Here is a 22,961-nt window from a genome sequence, read left to right as displayed (position 1 = left end):
ACATTGGAATATTATGAACTTCATCCAGAGAAACAACTGGCACTAGTATTTTTAGATGCCCCAAAGGAATTTGATAAATGTTTTTTGGCAATTTATGACTCAACAACTAAAAACAATGGACTTTGGTCAAAACTTGATAAATACGATTCAGACAATATATCAGAAACAATCAGTAAAAGTAATTGTAAATAGGGATAACACAGAGAATTTTGATATACGAAAAGGCACAAGACAAGGATGTCCATTATTCCCATTGCTATTTATCTTAACTTTGGAAGTTTTAAATAGACAAGATCCAGAAATTAAAGGATTGAAAATAAAAGGTGAAACCTACAAACTGCAAGCATTTGCAGATGATTTGGTATTCATTCTAGAGGGAACTATAGACGATTCCTAAACTGTTGGAAAAGATAGAACAATTTGGAGAGATAGCAGGATTAAAGATAGAGAAAAAACTAAAGTGATAGTTAAAATTTTTACAGATAAATAAAAAAGCAATTATCAGAAAAAATAGAATTGCTAGTAGTCAAAAAGGTCAAATATTTGGGAATATATCTGACAGCAAGATGTTCAACACTAAAAGAAAATTACATTAAACTGTTAAACCAAATAAAGCTTGATTTGGAAAAATAGAAGAATCTTCAACTGTCGATGTTAGGAAGAATTGCTACGGTAAAAATGAATATATTACCAAAATATTATTTTTATTTCAAACAATACCTCTAAAACTGGAGAAAAAATTCTTTGAAGATTTAAACTTTCTAATTCAAAAATTTATCTGGGAAGGAAAGAAAGCTAGAATTAAACTGAAAATGTTAGAAGAAGCCAAGGGAAATGGAGGCTTTGGCTTGCCAGATTGGGTTTTATATTATCAAGCATCAGTGTTAACATGGATAAAAGAATGGATAACTATTAAAAATAAAAGATTGCTGTATCTGGAGGGACATGACCTGCAACTTGGTTGGCATGCTTTTCTATGGTACAGAAAAAGTAAAATACATAAATACTTCCAAAACCACCATATTAGAAATGCATTATTATTAATTTGGTGGGAGGAAAATGTAAAATATATTTGAAAATTCCAGGATGGCTTTTAACAATGGAAGCATTCATACATCCAAATGTAGTCAGTCTCAATAAAATATGGACATACAAAGATATTCTAAATTCTAAAGGGAACTTGAAATCCAGGCAAAAGATGGAAAATCAGGGCATCGATTTAACATGGTGGTCACATTTACAAATGCAAGTCAGACATGATAAAGATATTAAACAGTATGGATTTTACAAAGAACAGATTAGGTTTGATCAGAGATTATTAACTTCTGATGAAAAGTTAATCAAAAAAATGTACAATTTCTTATTAAATTTCAAAATGGAAGATGAACAAGTAAAAGAGACAATGATAGTATGGGCAAAGAATTTTGGATATAATATAGACTTAGAAAAGTTTGTAGGAAAGAAACTATAAATTGACAATGTCAGCTTCATACAAAGAACACTTATATAAAATGTTTTATAGATGGATATTTGCCACCAACAAGATTAGCCAAAATGTTTAAAAACATGTCAGAGAAATGTTGGAAATGTAAACACAAACCAGGTACTTATTATCATATGTGGTGGACATGTGTTAAAGCAAGGAAATATTGGACAATAATGCACACTTGGTTAGAAAAAAATGTTAGAAAAACACAGACTATAAACCTGAATTTTTTTTACTAGTTATAATGCCAGAAAAACTTGATAAGCAAAGTACATATTTGATTCTACATGTGATAACAGCAGCAAGAAATATATTTGCACAATATTGGAAGAACAAAGAAATACTACCACCAGAAATGGACAGACTTACTTTAAGGTTGAAAGAAAAAGAAGAAACAGAATATTTTCAAACTTGAAACCTATTTTATCAATGGTTAGAGAAAAGATTTAGGGATTAGGAATTTAATTTGTATTAGTGAATAAGATACTCAGATAACACATTTTTGTTGAACAACTATTATTGAACTGTTAAAAAAATAATAAAACTTTTTAAAAAGTTACGATTTAAATCGAGATGATTTAAATCAAGCCTTTTTACTAGTGATTTAAATTGACTTGATTTAAATCAAATCCACCCTGCTGTAAACTAAGGACTATAGTTTAACATCTACCTTTAACAAACTTGTTTATTAAAGTAGACGCTAAACTTACTTTTTAGTCTATAGCAATCTCCTTTGGAAGAAAAATCCTTTTTTTTTTTATTCCTAGTGTTTTTTCTGCAAATGAAAAGTCCACTTATTTGGACCAATCAAGCATTGTTCCATTGGTTATGGCAGGAACTGATTAATCCGGTTGTCCCCGAGCTTGAAGTGTGACTGAATCAAAGTCATCTAGCCAGTTTTCATGCCTAAGGCAAGACTTGAACTCAGAGTCCTGTTTTGGAACGTTGACATGTGTGTTGCTGCTATGGTTACCATGATCAATCACAAAACAGCCATTTATCACAAGGTGGGCTATAATTCTCCCCCCCCCGATGCTGTCATCCTAGTGCCCACCTGAGTATGCCTGTGTATAAACGTGACTCTAAAAGCTTGCACTTTCCAGATTCCTCTTTACTTTTCCTGATACTTTTTAATAATCATAAGAATTTATCAAATTTGTATGTTGATTAACTCTCAAGGGCTCTGGGTGGCTTACAACTATCCGAAAAAAGAAATTAAAGTAAGTCAGGTAGAACGAGAAATCTGGTAAGAACTCAATGATATATCTGGGGTCCTACTAATATGATCCCAGGCACTAGACTGCATACCCTAACGTTAAGAGTAATGAGGTTTTTCCTGGACAGGAAAAGATGGGGGTCAAATAAAAAAAGACACAAAATATCACTATGTTATAATTCTAGCAAATGTACAATCTGAAATGCCAGGTAGTTCAAGTTCCATTTTCACATTGACTAAATTAATAATTCGAATGAACAGATTTTTTTAAAAAAATACCTCTGAGTTTCTTTTATACTGTGTTTCAAGATGGGGCCATTTATTTTTAGATGCAAGACAATTTAATCTGAACTGCTCCTGCTCCTTTTGGCAACTTCCAAGAGAAAGAAGGGGCTGCTGTTGTCCTCCCAGACAGGCGGATTCTATTGTTCTTGGTTCTTCCTGCACCATTTCAGTTTCTGAAGCAAATAATGTAGTTATTAAAATGAATACGACAGTAGAATATCTAAATAAAAGAGCCAATCAAGAAAAGGGTGAATCCGGATTGGTTGATTGTTTTAAATATGGTATAACTGTATATAACTGATGTGTATATTATGTGTGTATACAGTATATATATATATATATATATATATATATATATACAAAAAGCCTTGACAAATACATATATATATATATATATATATATATATATATATATATATATATGTATGTATATGTATATATGTAAATCTCAAAAATAATGTAAGACAAGAAGGTATGTCAGTCCGTTCACATCATGTCCAATGTTTTAAATAATAAAATTTATTTAAAAAAAGAAAAGGGTGAATCATATAGGAAATGTTTTGAAAATAATCTATTTGCCAATTTGTCTTGTTTTCTATGACTGAAACTCCTAAAAAGATTTGAAACTGAAAACAGAACGTATGAATTCCCTTGAATTCTGTTTCAGCAGAACATAGCCAGTTCAGAATATTCAGACAGAACATTGCAGGCACAGGTAGTCCTCAACATACAACTTCAGTTGTTTAATGACCAAAGTTGCAGCAGCTCAGAAAGAGTGCTTTACAGTCTGTAAACTCGTCATAAAATGCTGCACTGCCACTCCTGAAGGTCACCTAATTGTGATCAGGGTGCTTGGCAGCCTGTTTGCACTTATGACCAGTTGCCAAGCGCCTCCCAATCATGTAATCACCATTTGCAATCTTCTCTGAAAGTCACTTTGGGGAAGCTGGGAAGGTTGTAAGCTACTGCCACCTGCCAAAGGATTCCCCTTTTCTTTGCAATCCCTGCTTCATTTCTCCAACCCAGCATAGGAATTCCCTCCATGGATGGAGAGGAGATGAAGATCTCAATTTCATTTCGGTAGCCCATTGCAGGAATGTGCACAGAGGGCAGCTGCTTGCCCTCCTTACAAACTGTGGTCATAAGTCAAGGACTATCTATAGTTTCTGGAGAAATCAGTAAGAATCTATATTGCTATATTTTGATTTGACTCAACCAATAGTTTCTTTTTTCTTCTTCCTGTCATTCATATACCGTGTTTCCCTGAAAATAAGATCCACCCCGAAAATAAGCCCTAGCCTGTTTTTTGTTGGGGGGGGGAGGCTAATATAAGCCCTACCCCCAAAATAAGCCCAGGGTGGGTGTGGCCAGCACAAATGGCAGCAAGCACACAAGAGCTGATGGTGTCCGGCAGCAGCCGCAGCCCACCAGTCCCTTGGAGCAGTCAGGTCACTACAGCGTGGAGGCAGAGGTGGGGAGAGGCAGGCGATCCAGACGTGCCATGCACTTTTTGCCCAGAGGGAGACTGGAAGTTTCGTCTGCTTGCAAATGGGGCGCTTGGAAACTGAGGGATTAGCTCTGTTTCCAACTGCCCCATTTGCAAGCAGACGAAGCTTCCAGTCCCCATCATTTCTCCATCCAGGTGAAAAGTGTTTGGGTACCTATGGGGTGCTTGCAGCAGCTCCACCCCACCTGCCTCAAGTTGTGGCGGCAGCACAGCACAGCGGGCTACGCAGCCTTCTGCTGCAAGTGGCCACAGAAGTGGGCCAGCAGCCACCCAGGCTCCTGCTGGATGGGGCTGTTGGCATCGACGAGGTGAGGGAGGTGTCAGGAAAAAAATAAGATATCCCCGAAAGTAAGACCTACTGCCTCTTTTGGAGGCAAAAAAAATATAAGCCCGGGTCTTATTTTTGGGAAAACACAGTACAGATTGTGCTATGTTTATTTCTATGCTCTATTTGAGCATAGACATCTATGCATGCCAACTTAATTGCCCACAGAAAACATATTTTAAACTAGCACAGTAGAATTTTGCTTCCCTTTTAGAATTACATTTTCAATACAAAATGCAAAACCAAATTCGACAAACAATATTCAATATATGAATCATAAGCCTTTGCAGTTCTTTAAATTCAAAGGATTACTTTGGAGCGTATGGAGGCACTTAAGAAGCATCTTTTAAGCTCCTTAAAGCAGCTACCTCTTAGTCAGGATCGTGAGGCTGTGCTCCACAGATGCACTGAAATCTCACCTTGTTCCTTTTGAACCCAGAGCACTGAACAGTGCTAATAAATTATAAAAATAACAAAGTTATCATAATTCCACATCCATTGAAACAAACCTCTTTTTTTAACATAAACAGGATCCTTTTTCTCCTTTAGAGTTGAATTCATAGCACCTTCTGAATTCTCATCATCCGAGTGCCTAAGATTTCTAATTGGCAAAGACTAAATAAAAGAAGAAGAAAAATAAGGCTCCAGTTAATGGCTGCATGACCACACACCCCCTTCCCCATTTCCACTTGCCCCAAAACCACAGGTGAAAATGTGCAGCACAACAAGGTGGTCTGAACCATGTTAAGCAGATGTGCCCTTCAAAGAGAATTTATGGCACAGAAAACAGTTTCCCAATCTATCCTCTGTCCAAAGCTTGTAAGCCGCCCTGAGTCTTCGGAGAAGGGCGGGATATAAATGGAATTAAAAAAAAAAAAGTACCACTGTCCTACCGAGTTTAAAGTCTCTATTGTACAATGCAGAATGAGATATAGAGGTTACTGGCGAAATCTCTCCTGAAAAACGTGCAGCATCAGAATCAAATCTCATCTAAATCAAAGAGTCTAACAATGAGTAGAAATTTCAAGCATGTCATAAATATTCCATTTGCAGTTAGAATGTATCAGTTGAGCATTGGTTCAGACCTTCTTTTATTTCATCATCTGCTGTGTTGTTAAGGCTGAATGTGTAACATTTACTTTTTGACTGCATTCAAGGGAAAAGAGGGAGGGAAGAATGTACAGTTCATCCACATTTGTCCACACCGACTGTTTCTACTTCATTTTATTTTGCAAGATAGCACTGAATCATATCAGTGACTATGTTTTAAAAATATGGAAAAACATCTTAAAATTCAAAGCTAAGAATCAATACAGTACAGGTAGTCCCCCAACTTAGAACCCTTTACTTAGTGACCGTTACAACCATTTTTTACACTTAACGACTGTTGAAGAATCTCCATGGTCACATGATCAAAACTCAGGTTTTGAATACTGCCATGCATTAACCACAGTTGCACTATTCCGAGGTCATGTGATCACCAATGGTAACTTCCCAGCTGGCTTCTGACAGGCAAAGTCAATGGGGAAGGCCAGATTCACTTAATTCACTAATGCTAAGCTTGAAAGCCGCCCTGAGTCTTCGGAGAAGGGCGGGATATAAATGGAATTAAAATTAAAAAAAATAAAAAATAATAACTGCAGTGAGGCTTAACAACTGTGGCAAAAAAGTTGTAAAACTCACTTGACAATTCTCTTGCTTAACAATGGAAATTTTGGCTGCAATGTACCTGCAATTCATCACGCTAGGAAGATTCAGTGTGTAAATGCAAGTGATACCCGATTTCCTAATATTAAAACATTTTTATACTTAAACAGCATTAGCACTTAGACTTATAAACTGTTTCACGGTGCTTTACCGCCCTCTCTAAGCGGTTTACAGAGCCAGCCTATTGCCCCCAGCAATCTGGGTCTCATTTTACCAACCTTGGAAGGGTGGAAGGCTTAGTCATCCTACGACACGACTTGTTTATGTAACAGGACTATCTTCTTCATTTGAATCCCGTCCCAAAATCTGCTTAGAAAAATTCCTCCCCACCCCTATCAGTATGACTCTATTACCAAATTCCTATTTTTTCTATGAGTCACTTCGGGGCAGTTATTAAGGCCTCAGGCTAAAAATCAGGAGAAGGTAAGTTCTAGTCCTGTTTTACGCACAAAGCCAGCTGGGTGACCCTGGGCCAGTCAAATTTCTCTCAGACCTAGTAAGCAGGCAATGGCAAACCACTTCTGAAAAACCTTGCCAAGAAAACTGCAGAGACTTGCCTAGGCAGCCTCCAGGAATCAGACATGACTGAACAGAAGAAAATAAATGATCTATACTGTATGCAGAATGGAGATCTCTGATGATGGGCCAACTGGTCTGCCATCAGCCAAGGGTGGCTGAAACAGAGCTCTCTTATTTGCAGTGCAAGCCACATTTAACAAGCACTCTAGTTAGAACGTCTTCAAGAGTGACTTTCCTTCAGGTACCATTCTATTTTCTTTGATAAAGGGAAGAGGCAATTGATATTACCAAGGCCCACATTCCATAGGCAATTTTATTTGGAGCACTGCAAGCACAGCTCTGCTATTTTCTCTGCAGTATTGAATGAGTTGTCCCAGTTGGTGCTACACAGAAAAAGTATTTTTCTTCTCTAGGTAGGACACAGCATGTTCCTGGGTGAAGAAAGGACATCAAGAAGCAGATTTTCCCTCCAACAGTAGAACTCTGATATCTGCCCCCTCCCCAGGGTCTCTTATTTGTATCTGTAACTCCTACATGGACGCGGTGGCTCAGTGGATTAGGACGCTGAGCTTGTCGATCAGAAGGTCGGCAGTTTGGCGGGTCAAATCCCGAGTGCCGCGTAACAGAGTAAGCGCCTGTTACTCGTCCCAGCTTCTGCCAACCTAGCAGTTTGAAAGCACATAAAAATGCAAGTAGAAAAATAGGGACCACTACGGTGGGAAGGTTACAGCGTTCCGTGCACCTTTGGCATCTAGTCATGCCGGCCACATGACCACGGAGACGTTCTCGGACAGGCACCGGCTCTTCGGCTTTGAAACAGAGATGAGCACCGGCCCCTAGAGTCGGAAACGACTAGCACACATGTGCGGGGGAACCTTTACCTTTACCTCCTACATGCAGTTCCCCATTAGTTACACAATCAAATTCCACTTATCTCATTTCTCCTCCTCCTCCTCCATTATAAACTATAACAACAGACGTGAAACAGAGTATTCTATTACCTTCAAGTCTCTGGGCAAATAAGGACCACTTTGGTTAGGTTTTGATTCAGGCTGTAGTAGCTGGATCACATTGGTTCCAGATGTTTGCCTAGTTTCCCAGAATATTAAAATTTAGTTACAAAGTTCCAGACATAAAAGCAACAGTACTCAAAAATTAGCAAGGAGAACAAGCTAATATAATAGCTATTTTTTAAAAAAGAACAAGATATCAAACTGTCTCAGTTTGGCACTTTTTCTTGTTAAATAAACTCAAACAATTTAAAACAAATAGACTTCAATGTAAATTTTCCAAAACTCTGTGGCCTTGGGTTTGTCTTTACACTCCTTTTTGCCCTTTCACAATCCTAATTCAAAATTATCTTTTAGAAGCAAATGAGTTTGGAACATTGCTCTGTAATAGATGACCCGCTTGGGCCCCAGAGTTGTACTTACATCTTAGCAAAAATTTTAAAGCCATTCAGATGTCTGGAAAGTTACCTGCTCCTTCCCTGTCTACTACTTGTGGGAAAGAAACAGAAAAACAGACCCAATTGTTCTGGTATTTTATCTTACTCATCATAAGCACTTAACACCCAATACATTATCCCAAAGAAAACTTAATTACATCTATTACATCCTTCCTCTTCCACAAACACATATCTAACTACTTTTGCAGATATCTAAAAATCTGTTTCTTATTTTGTTGTTGTTAGCTGCGAAGTCGTGTCCGACCCATCGCAACCCTATGGACAACATTCCTCGACCTTCCTGTCCTCTACCTTCTTCTGGAGTCCCTTTAAGCTCACGCCTACTGCTTCAGTGACTCCATCCAGCCACCTCATTCTCTGTCGTCCCTTTCTTCTATTGCCCTCAACCTTTCCCAGCATTAGGCTCTTCTCCAGTGAGTCCTTCCTTCTCATTAGGTGGCCAAAGTATTTGACTGTTTCTTATTATTCTGCCTTTTTTCATCCATAACTCAAGGTTGTGAACGTATCAATACTCCTCCTTCCTCATTTTCCCCACAGCAATATCCCTGTGAGATGAATTGGGTTAAGAGAAAGTGACTGGCCCCAAATCATCCAGCCATTTTTTTCTTTCATTCCTTTATTAATTCATGCTCTTTACCATTTAGTTCAAGACCGAAGCTTTCATCTGGCCTGGTTGTCACCAAAAAGGTCCAGCAGATAATTCTGCTACCCATCATTTACTTGGTCAATCAAGGTTTTTCAAGTAACACTTAGCTAGTAAGATAGAGAACAGGTGTAGATTAAACTATTGGCCTTAGTTTTCTCATATTTTGGCTAACAAGCCACAAATGCAACCAAGCTTGTTCATGCTATTCTGTACAAGGTAGGAACTTTTTGTTGACTCTGTCCTATCAACTTCAAGATGCACACAGGATACTCTTTCCTGTCAAAATCCCAAAAGTTTTCTCTATAGGCAGTTTTTCATACCTCTTTGCAACAATAGGAATTTCCATCTTCAGTGATTCATCTGTGTCACTCTCACTTTCATTTATTAACTGAAGAGGAACTCTCCCAAAGGTACATTTCTAAGTAATCAAACACAATGGAACTGATCAGATGCAAATAAATAAATATAACAGAAGCATAAAGAATATGTTGTTTTTGTAGAATATTTATAGAAACATAAAGCTTTCTACCTGATTAGACTTATTCAATTGTGTTAATGGTTTCCGTCCACTAAAAACCAATTCAGTCTCTCTTGAGAAATCATTTTTTTCTCTAAAATGAAAATATGAGATATTCAGTTATACCAACTGAGGCTAGAAGAAAACGAATGTTGTGTAATATTTCAATCCACTTACCCTGGGAAAAAATTGGGCATACTGGTAGTAACCTCATTAAAATCACTATTTTTTTTCTTATTCTGCAAGTTTCCAGTTATATTATGCAGGTTTGATCCTGTAAATAGGCAATTTATCAAGATACAAAATAGTGTACATTTAAACATTACAGTAAAATTCACAATATTTCAGAATACACGTTTTAATATATTTTACCACAGCACCTTGAAGAACTTTAGGAAGTTTACTCATCTTTTTCTAGCAAGCAAGGCATGTTTGAATAACACTTTAGGATTAAAATTAATCTCATATCATGATTCATAACTAACTATACACTTAGAACATTCTAAATCAATCAACATTATCATCATTCTTCTAAAATTCATATTATCTATTGGAGCTATACAGTGATCAGATTCAAAGGGCAAAATGTATTTCAAAGTGCATGTGGAACAGGTGCATCTATCAGGAACACGTTAAAGCAACTGCATCTTTTCCTGAGTTGGCACATTTATATTCCACAGCTGATGCATGAAACCTGGAAAAATATGCACTTGGTTTAATGTGGGAATGAAATATTATGTGCATATCCATCTGTACAGAATCTAAAACACATATATAATACTTGCTGACATCTAGCCAAATAAAAATATCTAGTACTTGAGAGCAGGCTTCAATGCCTTGGTGGAGCAGTGGGCTAATGCCTCCTTAAGTAACACCAGCTGCCTGCAATTAGTGCAGGTTCACATCCCACCAGGCTCAAGGTTGACTCAGCCTTCCATCTTTCCCAGGTAGGTAAAATGAGGACCCAGATTGTTGGGGGCAATTAAGCTGACTTTGTAATAATGCCGCTTAGGGGGTGTGTGAAAGCCCTAATAAGCAGGCATATACATAGAATGAAGGCTACTGCTAAGCTTGTAAGCCGCCCTGAGTCTTCGGAGAAGGGCGGGATATAAATGGAATTAAAATAAAAAATAAATAAATAAATGCTTCCAAAGTTCTTGCTCTTTCCCCTTACTAAAATAATTTTTAAAATGATGCAGAAAAATACAGAAAATGAGGAAAATTAAATATTATTCATTTATTGGAAGTGTATGCTGCCCAACCCCAGTAACTCTGGACAATTCATAAAATGCTAAAAACTTAAAGCTGAAGGTTCTGAGTGGTCTTCAAGGGTAGCCCTATGTTCAGGTGTGAGATGTCTAAGGCATGAATAGCTGCTAAAAGGATCCCTTGATCTAGCAAAAACCACAACTGACATACTAGATCAGTGGTGGCGAACCTTTTGGAGACCGAGTGCCCAAACTGCAATCCAAAACCCACTTATGTATCGTCGGGTGCTGGCTGGGCATGGCCTATTGGATGGGTGTGGTCAATTGGCTGGGCGTGTCTACGGTGGTAACGGCAGACTGGGTGGGACTAAAAAGTTCAATCAATCAATTCCAACTTTGCGAGATATTTTTTTTCCAGGCGAGAAGTTGAAATTGATTGATTTAACCTTTTTTTTTTTTTGCACACGGCAGTGGAGGCCTAAAGCGAAAAGGTTTTATAAAACCCACCTGAAGACTTAGGACTGGGGCGACGGCGCACATGCCCACAGGGAGGGCTTTGCGTGCCACCTGTGGTACGCGTGCCATAGGTTCGCCACCATGGTACTAAATGAAGCTGTGCAAAGGTCTTCTTGGCTACAGTTGGTAGCAACTGCTCATCAAGCAGGAGCTGAGAGTCCAGTGAGATCCCCAGATTGTACATCAAACCTAAATGGTACCTCCATGCATTGGAACATTAATCTCAATAGCTTCACTTGGCCAGCCCCGGAGTTGAAAAATATCATGTGGTGTTCATACAGATATCTGGGATCTCATACTCAGTGGCAGACTCCTCAGGAGAAAAACAAAATACTAGGAACAACTTACTGAGGTGACTTGCAACTTTCTCTGCCAACATTCCCATTGACTTTGGTTGTGGGAAGCCGGCAGGGAGTCACAATTGGAGATCATGTGATGTGGCTCACTGTGATGCTGCAATAGGACTGGTTGCAAATCTATTTTTTTCCACTTCTGTCCTAACTTCACTGAACAGACATAAGCCAAGGACCGCCTGTATACGTTTTTCTTAAGTAAAATTTCTCCTACTATAGATTCATGCATAGTAAACAACCAATTTAATTAGGGTTAACCAAGTCACAAGCATTGTAGTTGATAAAATGAAAGCTGGAATTTTGATTGATAGATTTTAGTGAATAAATTAAAATTGTGAGTCATTTTTTCCAAACATAAAATTGTTATTTTCTAAATAGCTATAGTATGTATTAAGTGTGTAATTTCCCAGTGAAGTGAACTTTAAGCTTATATGAAAATGCTAAAGTCTACACAATTAGCTTAGAAAAGAGTGAGGTTACTTACCCAAGTTATAATCCCTTTAATTAAAATTCAAAAGATCAACAGTTTATGGCTCACCTGACAAATTTTCTTTTTCTTCAACTGAAAGTAGTTGTGTTTTTTGTAAGTTTAAGTTTCGTAGAGCAATTTCTAACATTTCTGCTGGAACTGCTCTTGATTCTATCCCTTTTTCAAGCAGCTGCTTGGCTTTTTTGATATTTCCTAGTAAAAGATAACAATCATTTTACTTTTCCAAGAAAAAAATCAACGACACCAAAATCATCTTCTGAGATATTCTTTGATGTCCCAGTCTAACCTAAAGGAATAGAAATCTTCATCTAACCAGAGATAATCCTGCCTGGCTCCCAAGCACAATGTAGTTAACAAAGAATTACAGATTGTTGCAATTACTTTCAAAAGGATTATTTCTCAAAGCTTCAGCCGAATTATTTTTTCCTTTATAGCACATCTAACTGTTGTTTTTGTTTCTTATGAAACATTAATTTCAAAAGTAAAGTTTCAAAGAGAAACATTTGTATTAATATAATAGCTTTTATCAAAGCAAATAATCCATAATTAGGCAAATAAATTAAATTTACTTGAGACAGATTTTCAGTGTCACACAGATATTTTTTTAAAAAAATCAATGATCATGCATTTTCTCCATTTAAAATTTGCCATTATCAAAGGCAAACTAAGGGGAAACAAGGTAAAATGTCAACGTCAAATCTGATTTGATATCTATTAAAGACTGAGATAAGTAAATACAGTCCTTCCTTAATGTACATTTGTTCATTCTAAGCTACAATGGTGCTAATGAAGGGACTTATGACTGGCTCTTTTAAGTTCCAGCCATTGTAGCACCCCTGAGGTCAACTGACCAAAATTCTGGACAATCCACATTTACAACCCCCTTTTGGCCACCCATCTACCTGGTGCCTTTCGCTACTCCCAGAGCACCTGGCCCGCCCATCACAAAGAAGGCAAAACGGCTGGTTAGCAAGCTTGAGTAGAGGTGGTAGAGCACGCCCATGCCCAGCAGGCCAAGGCCACTCCTAGTGGGGAAAGCCGGATCCCCATTGGTGCTGGGTGGGCCAGGTGCCCCAGGTGGCAGCCTAATGGACCTGCGCGAGCGGCTGGCAACTGTGGTAGGTACCAAGGGGAATGCACTCTACCAAGGGCAAGGGCAAGGGCAAGACCCTCAAGGGGACTGAGATGACCAGTGGCGACCAACTCTCCAACCCAAGAGATGGGATGGAGTAGGTGTGTCTGGAGGTCCACATCACGTGCTCCCCCGACTCCTTGTGCTGCCAGTGCCACCGCAGCGCTGCTGCTGGAGGGCCAGCCCAGTATTCACAGCGGGCTACACACCCGTTGCTGGATGCTGTCAGCCCCCATCTGCTCACCACCTCCTGGGATGCTGGCCTGGGCAGGGCCAGGGCCAGAGTGGTGGGGCCAGGGCAGTGGGGCCAGTCCCTTACCATCTCCATGGGGTCAACGCTGCTTGCTCGCTCACTTCCTGCCCCGCTTCCAAATGCCATGTGCTTGCTACTCTGGCAAACTCTGCTGGGGCAACGGCGCATGTGCCCACAGAGAAGGCTTTGCTGCCTCTGGCATGCATGCCACAGGTTCGCCACCACTGCACTAGGGCCTTCTTTTTGTGCCAGTGCAGCTAGGGTCTTCTCTTTACACACCAGCTGGGACTTCTCTTGCACTTTGGCTAGGGATTTCTTTCACAAATGGAGGAAAAGGTCAGCATCCAAGAAAAGGTCGCCCTCTGCACTGGCACAAAAAAATGGGGCACAAAAAAAGTCAAGCAGTACAGTTGTGGCATGTTATATGGTGGGCACTGTAAGCAGGGTTGAGAAGCAGGGGAAATCAATGGAAAGGGATAGGTGGATGGAGGAAGATGAAGTGGAGATAGTACCTTACTTTCTTCCAAGAACAACCACAATATTCATTCAAGGACAGCAACTGGGATTGCTAGAACTGCTGTCGCTAAACAGAATGGTCACATGACATTTTGCATAACGACCACATCAGTAAGCAACAGAATTGCTGGTCCCATCTAGGATAATTAAGTGACCATTACCTGTATTTCCTTTATTTAGGTTTAAAATGTATATATCAGTATTTTTCTAAAATCTTAATGTTGTTGTCTTGAAAATTTAATATTAAATTAAATTATTTAAATATGTGCACCAGTTTGGCAGGTGGTTAAGGGCGGAGATAGAAATTTGAAGACTTGAGTTCTAGTCCTCTATTATGCATGAGAAGCCAGTGGAGTGATTTTGGGCCAGTTAATCTTAGTCCAAACACCTTAACTGAGTTGCTCTGATGGAGAAAATTAGAGATGGAAGGATTATGTATAATGTATTTTAAAGTTTTTAAGAAGAGATTGGACAACCATTTGTATGAATGGTATAGGGTCTCCTGCCTAAGCAGGGGGTTGGACTAGAAAAGGCATGTCAAACTGCTGGCCTGCGAGCTGGATGCGTCACGCCGAAACCATGCCCATCCTATTGCCAGCAATGAGGGAAAATTGTAATATGTTGCACGACATCACATGACATCATGAGTTTGACATGCCTGGACTAGAAGGCCTCCAAGATCCCTTCCAACTCTTCTATTCTATTCTATTCTATTCTATTCTATTCTATTCTATTCTGCTTCTATTCCTATATAAAATAAAGATGGGATATACATTCTGTAATGAAATAAATACAAAAAGAATTATATTAAAGAAGTATATTAAATACATTATGTAATATTTTATATATTTTATAGAAATAAATATTTTAGATTTATTTAATAAACAATCACTGTTACATAGAAATGCCACCTTAGTTTATTTCTATTCCCTATTTCAATTTACACCTACCCAAGCACTGCACAGGAAAAATATCTTTATACCACAATTAAAAATTCATTTTGATTAACTGAACTTTCAATGCATTGAATAAGTACTGAAATGAAAAAATACAGTGTGAGAACAGGACAATATAATGCTCAAGTTACAATAAAGGAGTAGTCTATTCTAATTTTGTCTGCTTTGGTATAAAATTTGTTGGAAACTACCTCTAAAAAGAAAAGAACCATTTAATCGTTCCATTATCAATGTGTTCTCCTACCTAACCAAATAACTGTGTCCTTAGAATAAAATACATTGAGTGTAACTACACAGCTGAATCTCTCTATATTGCTAGGATAGGCTAATAGCAGCAAATCTACATTTAACTGTAAACCTGTTCCTACAAACCTTGTGAGAGTTCAAATTGTGCAAAAGCTACATGGACAAAAGCAAATTTCTTGCAGTTCAGCCTAGCCAGATGGAATTGATCACGTGCGTCTTCTGGTTCTTCAATACTACAAATAAAAAAAACCAAGATACCACTGATTAATTCAGAGAAAAATATTACATATGGTTTTTAAAAATAAATAAAACCCTTACAGAATAGCAGACGCTATAACATTTACACAAAACTATATTCTTCATACCATAAAGGTATCTCCTTCAGGTGAAACTCAACTTTGGGTGTCTTATCAGACACATCCATCTGCGTTTCTTGGAAACAGTGCAGAACTTTCACTATTACTTTTTCTCTGCAATTTTTTTTACCCTCTTCCCTACATCCCTAGCACAGTGATCTCTAATAGAAGCATCATATCCAGTTGTGCTTAGTCAAAGGCAGCAAAGACATTTAAAATAGTAATTGAGGCTCAAGTAGAATATATTCCACAACAATTCCACATGATCAACCAAATCCAAGCATGAACCACCATGAATTTCTAGTGGTGTTCAGGAAGCAAAAGGAGTTGAACCTCTGAAAGGAAGGAATTGAGAAACAGGTAGCAAAAACAAAATGAGCAATAAGAATTTCTTTAAAAATTGACAGTAGGTTCAAGACTACCTCTTCCAATCACAATCTACCTATCGAATGCCTTCTTCCTGTGGTTACCTACTAAGTCTTCTCTACTTCCATGAAGGGAAGGAAGCCAAGTAGTTTTTCCTTTTCAAAAGAGCCCTGTTGAATAGTCTCCCTATTTATGAAATCTGACTTGGGGCAATTAAATGAGAAAGAAGCGAAGGATATGGAATTTTGTAACTCGTGCCTCCCCAGACTTTGGAAGACTTTCTGAGAGCCTCCACAAATGTCATGCTGGGAATCACCTTATCAGTTTTGCTTACTTGAATTTTCAAAAGCATTTGAATTAGTGGTTAAGGGATAGAAGAAAAAGATCTTCTGAGAATTTGCATATACAGTACATAACACAAAAATACAAATGAACTGTCAAAAATATTAATGAAAGTGATTAAATGGAGTCACCAAAGAACATGTTTTGATTTTTAAATTGCTTTTAATTATCATGACTTAAAGAGTAAACAGTGAATTGGCCAAGTATGCAAATGATACCATCTCTATGGGGTGGTTAAAAGTAAGGAGATTCTGAAGAGCTCCAGAAAGATCATTTTGAACAGGGTGAATGATCAGTGAAAAAGCAAATGCCATCAATTTATGTAAAGATTAAATAATTTAAATTATGGCAAAATAACTACATAACTTTACACATGCAAAGGTTGAATGACAAATGCTCCCAATGTTATAAGTTGTCCACAGATGGCAGTACCGATGTGGCAGAATATCTGTCATGTTCTTTAGCATTGCTCCGTCACTTCATTTGATGGGAACCAGAGAGGCTTGCTTTGCTATTGTTTGGAAGTAGAAGCCTGCAATAAGTACCAATTCCTGTGCTTTAAGTAATAGGTTGAATTTCTGTCAGTATTCTATGTTGTTGGCCCCAAACTAGGCAAAGATGGTGAGCCAAGAAAAGCTGTGCAATCATGTACAAAGTGGAGGTCGGTGACAACAACTGAAAGTGTCATATTAGGAAGGTTTATAAACTGATTAAAGACAACCAATGATTCACTCATAAGGAAATTGCTTGGCTTTTCATAAGAATGTATGTGAGACATTAATGATGTATCTCTACATTAGAAGGTTTGTAGAAGATGGATTTTACAGTACAGAAATATTTTAATTCTTAGTTTTATTGTACACACACACCCCCAGAGACAATTTGGGTTAGACGGGAAACCATATAAATTTGACAAATAAAGATAAATAAAAAATAGTTGTAAAATCAATTACCATAATCATAGCCACTTACTTGGATGGCTTTAAAAGAAAACTAGATCAAATCATGAAAGACAAGCCTATCAAGATCTATTAGCCTTGATGACTTAATATCATTTCCAGTCTGAGGGAAACATGCCTCTAAACACCAGTTGTGAACGAACAATGGAAACTTATATTATCTCCACCCCCTCCTTGAGATTACTCCAGAGGCTGTATGTGTAAAATAAAATGATGAGTTAAGATGTGCCTGATCTAGCAGGACTAGTTTATGATCTAGATGGGTTCTGTGTAAAGTCAAAGCCTCTAATACAGAAATGCAAAGGCAAAAGCAAAAGGAGAAAAAAAGGAAGCAATTAAAATTAAAATCACAGTGTTATTTTGCTTTTCTAGAAGATGAACTATTTTATGACTTCAATAAAACACAGTTAAAATCAGCATGGTTTGTGTAAAACACCATTAAAATGAGTCTATTTGAATTTTTTTCCAGATTGCAAATACTTACGCTTTCAGTTCTGCAAATCTAACCAGAATATGAGCATAATTTTCATTCTGGCTATATTTTTCTGCTGACAGTTCTGCAACTGCTTGGCTGTAACGACCAATCAATCTATTTAGTAAGCTTGTGTCAATCTGAAAAGTGCCCCTTTTCTCCATTTTGAGTAAGAAACTCAACCAGTCTTCAGGATTATTAGCAGTCATCATAATCTGATTAACAGTTCCAGAATTATCTAAAACACACAGACAAAAAGTGTATTTAAGGCCGTATTAAAAAAACAAATCCATCTTCAAAATTAATATAGGAAAAGATTCCTCACAGATAGCCTACAAAGAGATATGTGTGTGTGTGTCTAACTAGATATAACAGTCCACATTATATATCCATATTATAATTTATAACATAACAATATTTAGTTGAAAGAAACCCAAATTATCAAATGACTACTGTAAATTCCTTCTGTAACTGAAGATTGAAGCATTACAAAGATGGTAACATACATGTGTTTTTCTGTACCTATCTATACTGTATTTGTGCAGAAAAGAAACATCTTTTTTGTATATACATGATGAAGTATTAAAGACATGTTTGCAACATAGTGCAAAATAGGCCATTCTAGCTTAGGCCAAAGAATATTCAAACTACCACACTATTGCACTCATCTCACATACTAATAAAGTTATGCTTAAAATCCTACAAGCTAGACTCCAGCAGTATATGGATCAAGAACTACCAGAAGTACAGACAGGATTTCGAAGAGGCAGAGGAACTAGAGATTAAATTGCCAACATACGCTGGATCATGGAGAAAGCTAGGGAGTTCCAGAAAAACATCTACTTCTGCTTCACTGACCATGCTAAAGCCTTTGATTGTGTGGATCACAACAAATTGTGGCATGTTCTTAAAGAGATGGGTATACCAGACCATCTTATCTGTCTCTTGAGAAACCTATATATGGGCCAAGAAACAACAGTGAGAACTGGACACGGAACCACTTGATTGGTTCAAAATTGGGAAGGAGTCCGGCAAGGCTGTATACTGTCGCCCTGCCTATTTGACTTATATGCAGAGCACATCATGAGAAAGGCAGGGCTAGATGAATCAAAAATTGGAATTAAGATTGCCAGGAGAAATATAAACAACCTAATACCACTCTAATGGCAGAAAGTGAAGAAGAACTAAAGAGCCTCTTGATGCAGGTGAAGAAGAGTGCAAAGGTTGGCTTGAAACTCAACATTAAGAAAACCAAGATCATGGCATCCAGCCCTCTCAATTCCTGGCAAATAGATTGGGAAGAAATGGAGGTAGTGACAGATTTTATTTTTCTGGGCTCCAAGATCACTGCAGATGGGGACTGTAGCCAAGAAATTAAAAGACACTTTCCTCGGGAAGAAAGCTATGGAAAATCTAGACAGCATACTAAAAAGCAGAGACGTCACCCTGCCGACAAAAGTGCGTATAGTCAAGGCTATGGTCTTTCCAGTTGCAATGTATGGCTGTAAAAGTTGGACCATAAGAAAGGCTGAGCGCCAAAGAATTGAGGCCTTTGAACTATGGTGCTAGAGAAGACTCCTGCGAATCCCTTGGACTGCAAGGCGTTCAAACTGGTCAGTCCTTGAGGAGATCAACCCTGACTGTTCTTTAGAAGGCCAGATCCTGAAGTTGAAACTCAAATACTTTGGCCACCTAATGAGAAGGAAGGACTCACTGGAGAAGAGCCTAATGCTGGGAAAGATTGAGGGCAAGAGAAGGGGACAACAGAGAATGAGGTGGCTGGATGAAGTCACTGAAGCAGTAGGCGTGAGCTTAAATGGACTCCAGATGGTACAGGACAGGAAGGCCTGGAGGAATTATTATCCATGGGGTCGTGATGGGTCAGACACGACTTCGCAACTAACAACAACAAAGCTTAGGTCATTATCTGACAAATAAACAAATGTTCCTTATATTTGACTATTAAAAATAAGGATTACTTAAATCTTTAAGAATCAGGGAACAAAGAGTTAAACAAGTATCAATACAAAAACATATAGCTGCCTTAGAAAAAGGCTGGGGGGAAAATGGAAAGTAATAATTATAGAAGGGAAACTATATTTATTTTATATGTCAGAAGAAATTTAATACATGTCCACTGAATATAATTTGTTAAAAAAATAAAGAAAATAGACATTTGGAGGAATTCTATTCAGTTGATGATTAATTTAGCTAAAACATTGCATACCTGTTGTATCAGTTGATACTTTAGTAAAGTTAAGTTCATCTGTAACGTTATCTTCATTTTTATATTTGCTTTTTAAGTCTCTAACTCTACTCATGATAGATGCGACAAACAGACCTTTTTCACTTAAATCGTCTTCCTGCATCTCTAGAAAAAGGAAATTCATATTAAATATAGAGTTTTCCAAAAATCTGAATGTTTAACTTTAGCTTTAAAAACTGGGATAACTTTGCAACCAGTATTTACACAAATAATTTAGTGCAAAAACATTGTAATGCTATACATTTCAGTAAAACAGAATAATTAAGACTTATCACATTATGCTTTATCCAGCACATATACTAAGAATTCATTTAAAAAGCAATTAAATCATATTAATTTGTACATTGAAAAATAAGTACGGTAACTTAGTAAGAAGTATTTGCATTTGCTCAGCTTAGTTTTTAATGCAATATTTTCTCTGTTCCCACAAAGCCAGCCAAGCAACTTTTCTGAAAATGTGACATAATCACGTGTAGCATATACATTCAGGTTTCCTGGCAGGGGAGCACATTAACTATCTAGTCATGACATACAGAGATGGGAAAAGTTCCAAAAGCAACCAGTTGAAGCAGTACAAAGCCACCTCACAAAATTTCGACATTTGCCTCTCCCCAGTCCATCCTCATTCTGAGTCTAAACCAAAAATATACAATCTAGAATGTAAGATGTCATTTTTTTATCTACTACTAAATGCATTGGTGATATTTTGCTAGAAAAAAACATTCAAATCTTCCTTTATTTCTACTTCTTTGTAACAATTTCTGGGGGCAAGCTATTCCACTGGTTCGTTGTCCTCACTGTCAGGACGTTTCTCCTTAATTCCAGGTTGCTTCTCTCTTTGGTCAGTTTCCAACCATTGTTTCTTATCCTGTCCTCTGGTGCTTTGGAGAATAATTTGCCCCTCCCCTCAAATACTTTGGAGAATAATCTGCCCCTCCCCTCAAATACTGGAATACTGCTATCATGTCTACACTGTGTCTTCTAGCCAAACCCAAATCCTACAGCCATATCTCATATGTTTTAGTCTCCAGGTCTTTGATCATCTTAGTTGCTCTTCTCTGAATTTTTTCCAAGGTCCCAACATCTTTTTTGTGATACGGTGACCAAAATTGGCTGCAGTATTCCAGGTGTGGTCTTACTAGGGTTTTATAAAACGGTACTAATACCTCGCGTGATTCTATGCCTCTGTTTATACAACCCAGGATTGCATTTGCTTTTTTGGCTGCTGCTACACATTGCAAACTAGAACTCCCAGGTCCGTCTCACAGTTATTGTTTTTAAGCCAGGTCTTGCCCAATCTGTACTTGTACTTTTGATTTTTCCTGCCTAAATGTAAATCTTTGCTTTCTCCACATTGAAACTCATTTTGTTGGGTAGGGCCCATTGTTCAAGTTTGTCAAGATCTTTTTGGAACCTTAGCTAGTCTTCTGGGGTGTTGGCTACTCCTGCCAGTTTGGTGTCATCTGCAAATTTTATGAGTTCTTCTTCAATTCCCTCATCTAAGTCATTGATGAAGTTAATGAAGAGAACTGGGCCTAGGACGGAGCCTTATGGTACCCCACTGCTTACTTCTCTCCGTGTGGATGTAGTGCCATTGACGACTATTCGTTGAGTTCGGTTTGCCAGCCAGCTACAGATCCATCTGGTGATGATGTTGTCCATTCTATCTTTTCTATCTTACCAAGGAGTAGGCTATGGTCTACTTTATCAAATGCCTTACTGAAGTCTAAGTGTACTGCGTCGACACTATTTTGCTGATCTATTAGTTTAGTCACTTTGTCAAAGAATGAAATAAGATTGGTTTGGCATGATCTGTTTTTAACAAACCTATGCTAGCTACTAGTTATAAGTTTGTTTGCTTCTAGTTGTTCACAGATCTGTTTTTTTATTATCTTTTCTAGGATCTTCCCAGGTATTGATGTTAAACTGATTGGTCTGTAGTTTCCTGGGTTTGTTTTTTCCCCTTTCTTGAAGATGGGAACCACATCAGCTCTTTTCCAATTCTTTGGTACCTCCCCGGTGCTCCAGGATTTTTGAAAGAAGTTGCATAATACTGCGAACCATAATGACAGCTGTCATAGGCCGCATTTACGCGGCCGCACTGACAGCTGTCAAAGATGACACATGCGCAGACGCTCCCGCAAGTACACGCGGCCGTTTGACAGCTGTCAAACGCCGCGCATGCGCATTAAGCCGCGAGCTGTCAAAACCGCGGCTATCCCACAGCGGCAGCCGCGAGCTGTCAAATACAGACGCATGCGCATTCACTACCCAACTGTCAAACTCGCGGCAAGCCCCCGGCGGCCGCCGCGAGCTGTCAAAGTTGGCGCATGCGCAGTCGCGGCGACGAGCTGTCAAAACGCCGGCCGCCCGCCAAATCCAGCTGACAGGATCCCCTGCCTAGTTACCCGCTAAGCGTTGTCGCTGGGGAAATTCTGCCCTAACAGCTGACTGATTGGCCCCTGTTCTTGGAGGGAAAATGCGCCCTGCTGATTTGCTGTCCCGTTTGACAGCTGCCTATATAAAGCATGTTTCTTCACTGTTCCGTTGTCCGGGCTGACTAAAATAAACCTGTTAACGAAGACGCGTCTCCCTTGTCCTTCCTGCCGATAAACCACCTGGCGACGAGGGTGGGATAACGGTACTAGCTGAAGTCACGGGCCAGGAGCGTGCTGTCCGGTCAACCGCTGAAGTCACTAACTAAGTCACCGACCGGACAAGCCGACCTCCTAGGTGCCCAAAGTACCGCGGACCCGGAATGGCAAACCTAGGGCATATAAGGGAGTTCGACGTCCGGCACCCTGAAGGATGGGAGTCGCATTTGGGCCAGGTCGAGGGGTACCTCCTTGTGAAT

At 38.6% G+C, this 22,961-nt stretch overlaps 1 protein-coding gene across 1 annotated transcript in view; it reads right to left on the bottom strand.

Annotated features, from left to right (window-relative positions):
- The window catches only part of TTK (TTK protein kinase), a 69,111-nt gene that overhangs the window by 30,606 nt on the left and 15,544 nt on the right, over positions 1-22,961 (bottom strand). Inside the window, exons 2-11 of the mRNA XM_083377069.1 lie at positions 20,069-20,212; positions 17,854-18,079; positions 15,473-15,579; positions 12,292-12,435; positions 9,854-9,950; positions 9,689-9,770; positions 9,480-9,577; positions 8,047-8,134; positions 5,329-5,434; positions 2,982-3,160 (exon numbers count right to left, since the gene is read on the bottom strand). Of these exons, the coding sequence (XP_083233195.1) occupies positions 2,982-3,160; positions 5,329-5,434; positions 8,047-8,134; positions 9,480-9,577; positions 9,689-9,770; positions 9,854-9,950; positions 12,292-12,435; positions 15,473-15,579; positions 17,854-18,079; positions 20,069-20,210 (1,269 nt within the window). The 5' untranslated portion in view covers positions 20,211-20,212. The remainder of the gene's footprint in view (positions 1-2,981; positions 3,161-5,328; positions 5,435-8,046; positions 8,135-9,479; positions 9,578-9,688; positions 9,771-9,853; positions 9,951-12,291; positions 12,436-15,472; positions 15,580-17,853; positions 18,080-20,068; positions 20,213-22,961) is intronic.

This window comes from Vipera ursinii (genome assembly GCF_947247035.1).
Source record: "Vipera ursinii genome assembly, chromosome: 1".
In the NCBI taxonomy this organism is placed as follows: Eukaryota; Metazoa; Chordata; class Lepidosauria; order Squamata; family Viperidae; genus Vipera; species Vipera ursinii.
The sequence above is the reverse complement of the archived record's forward strand: the minus strand, read 5'-3'. Positions and strand labels throughout refer to the sequence as shown.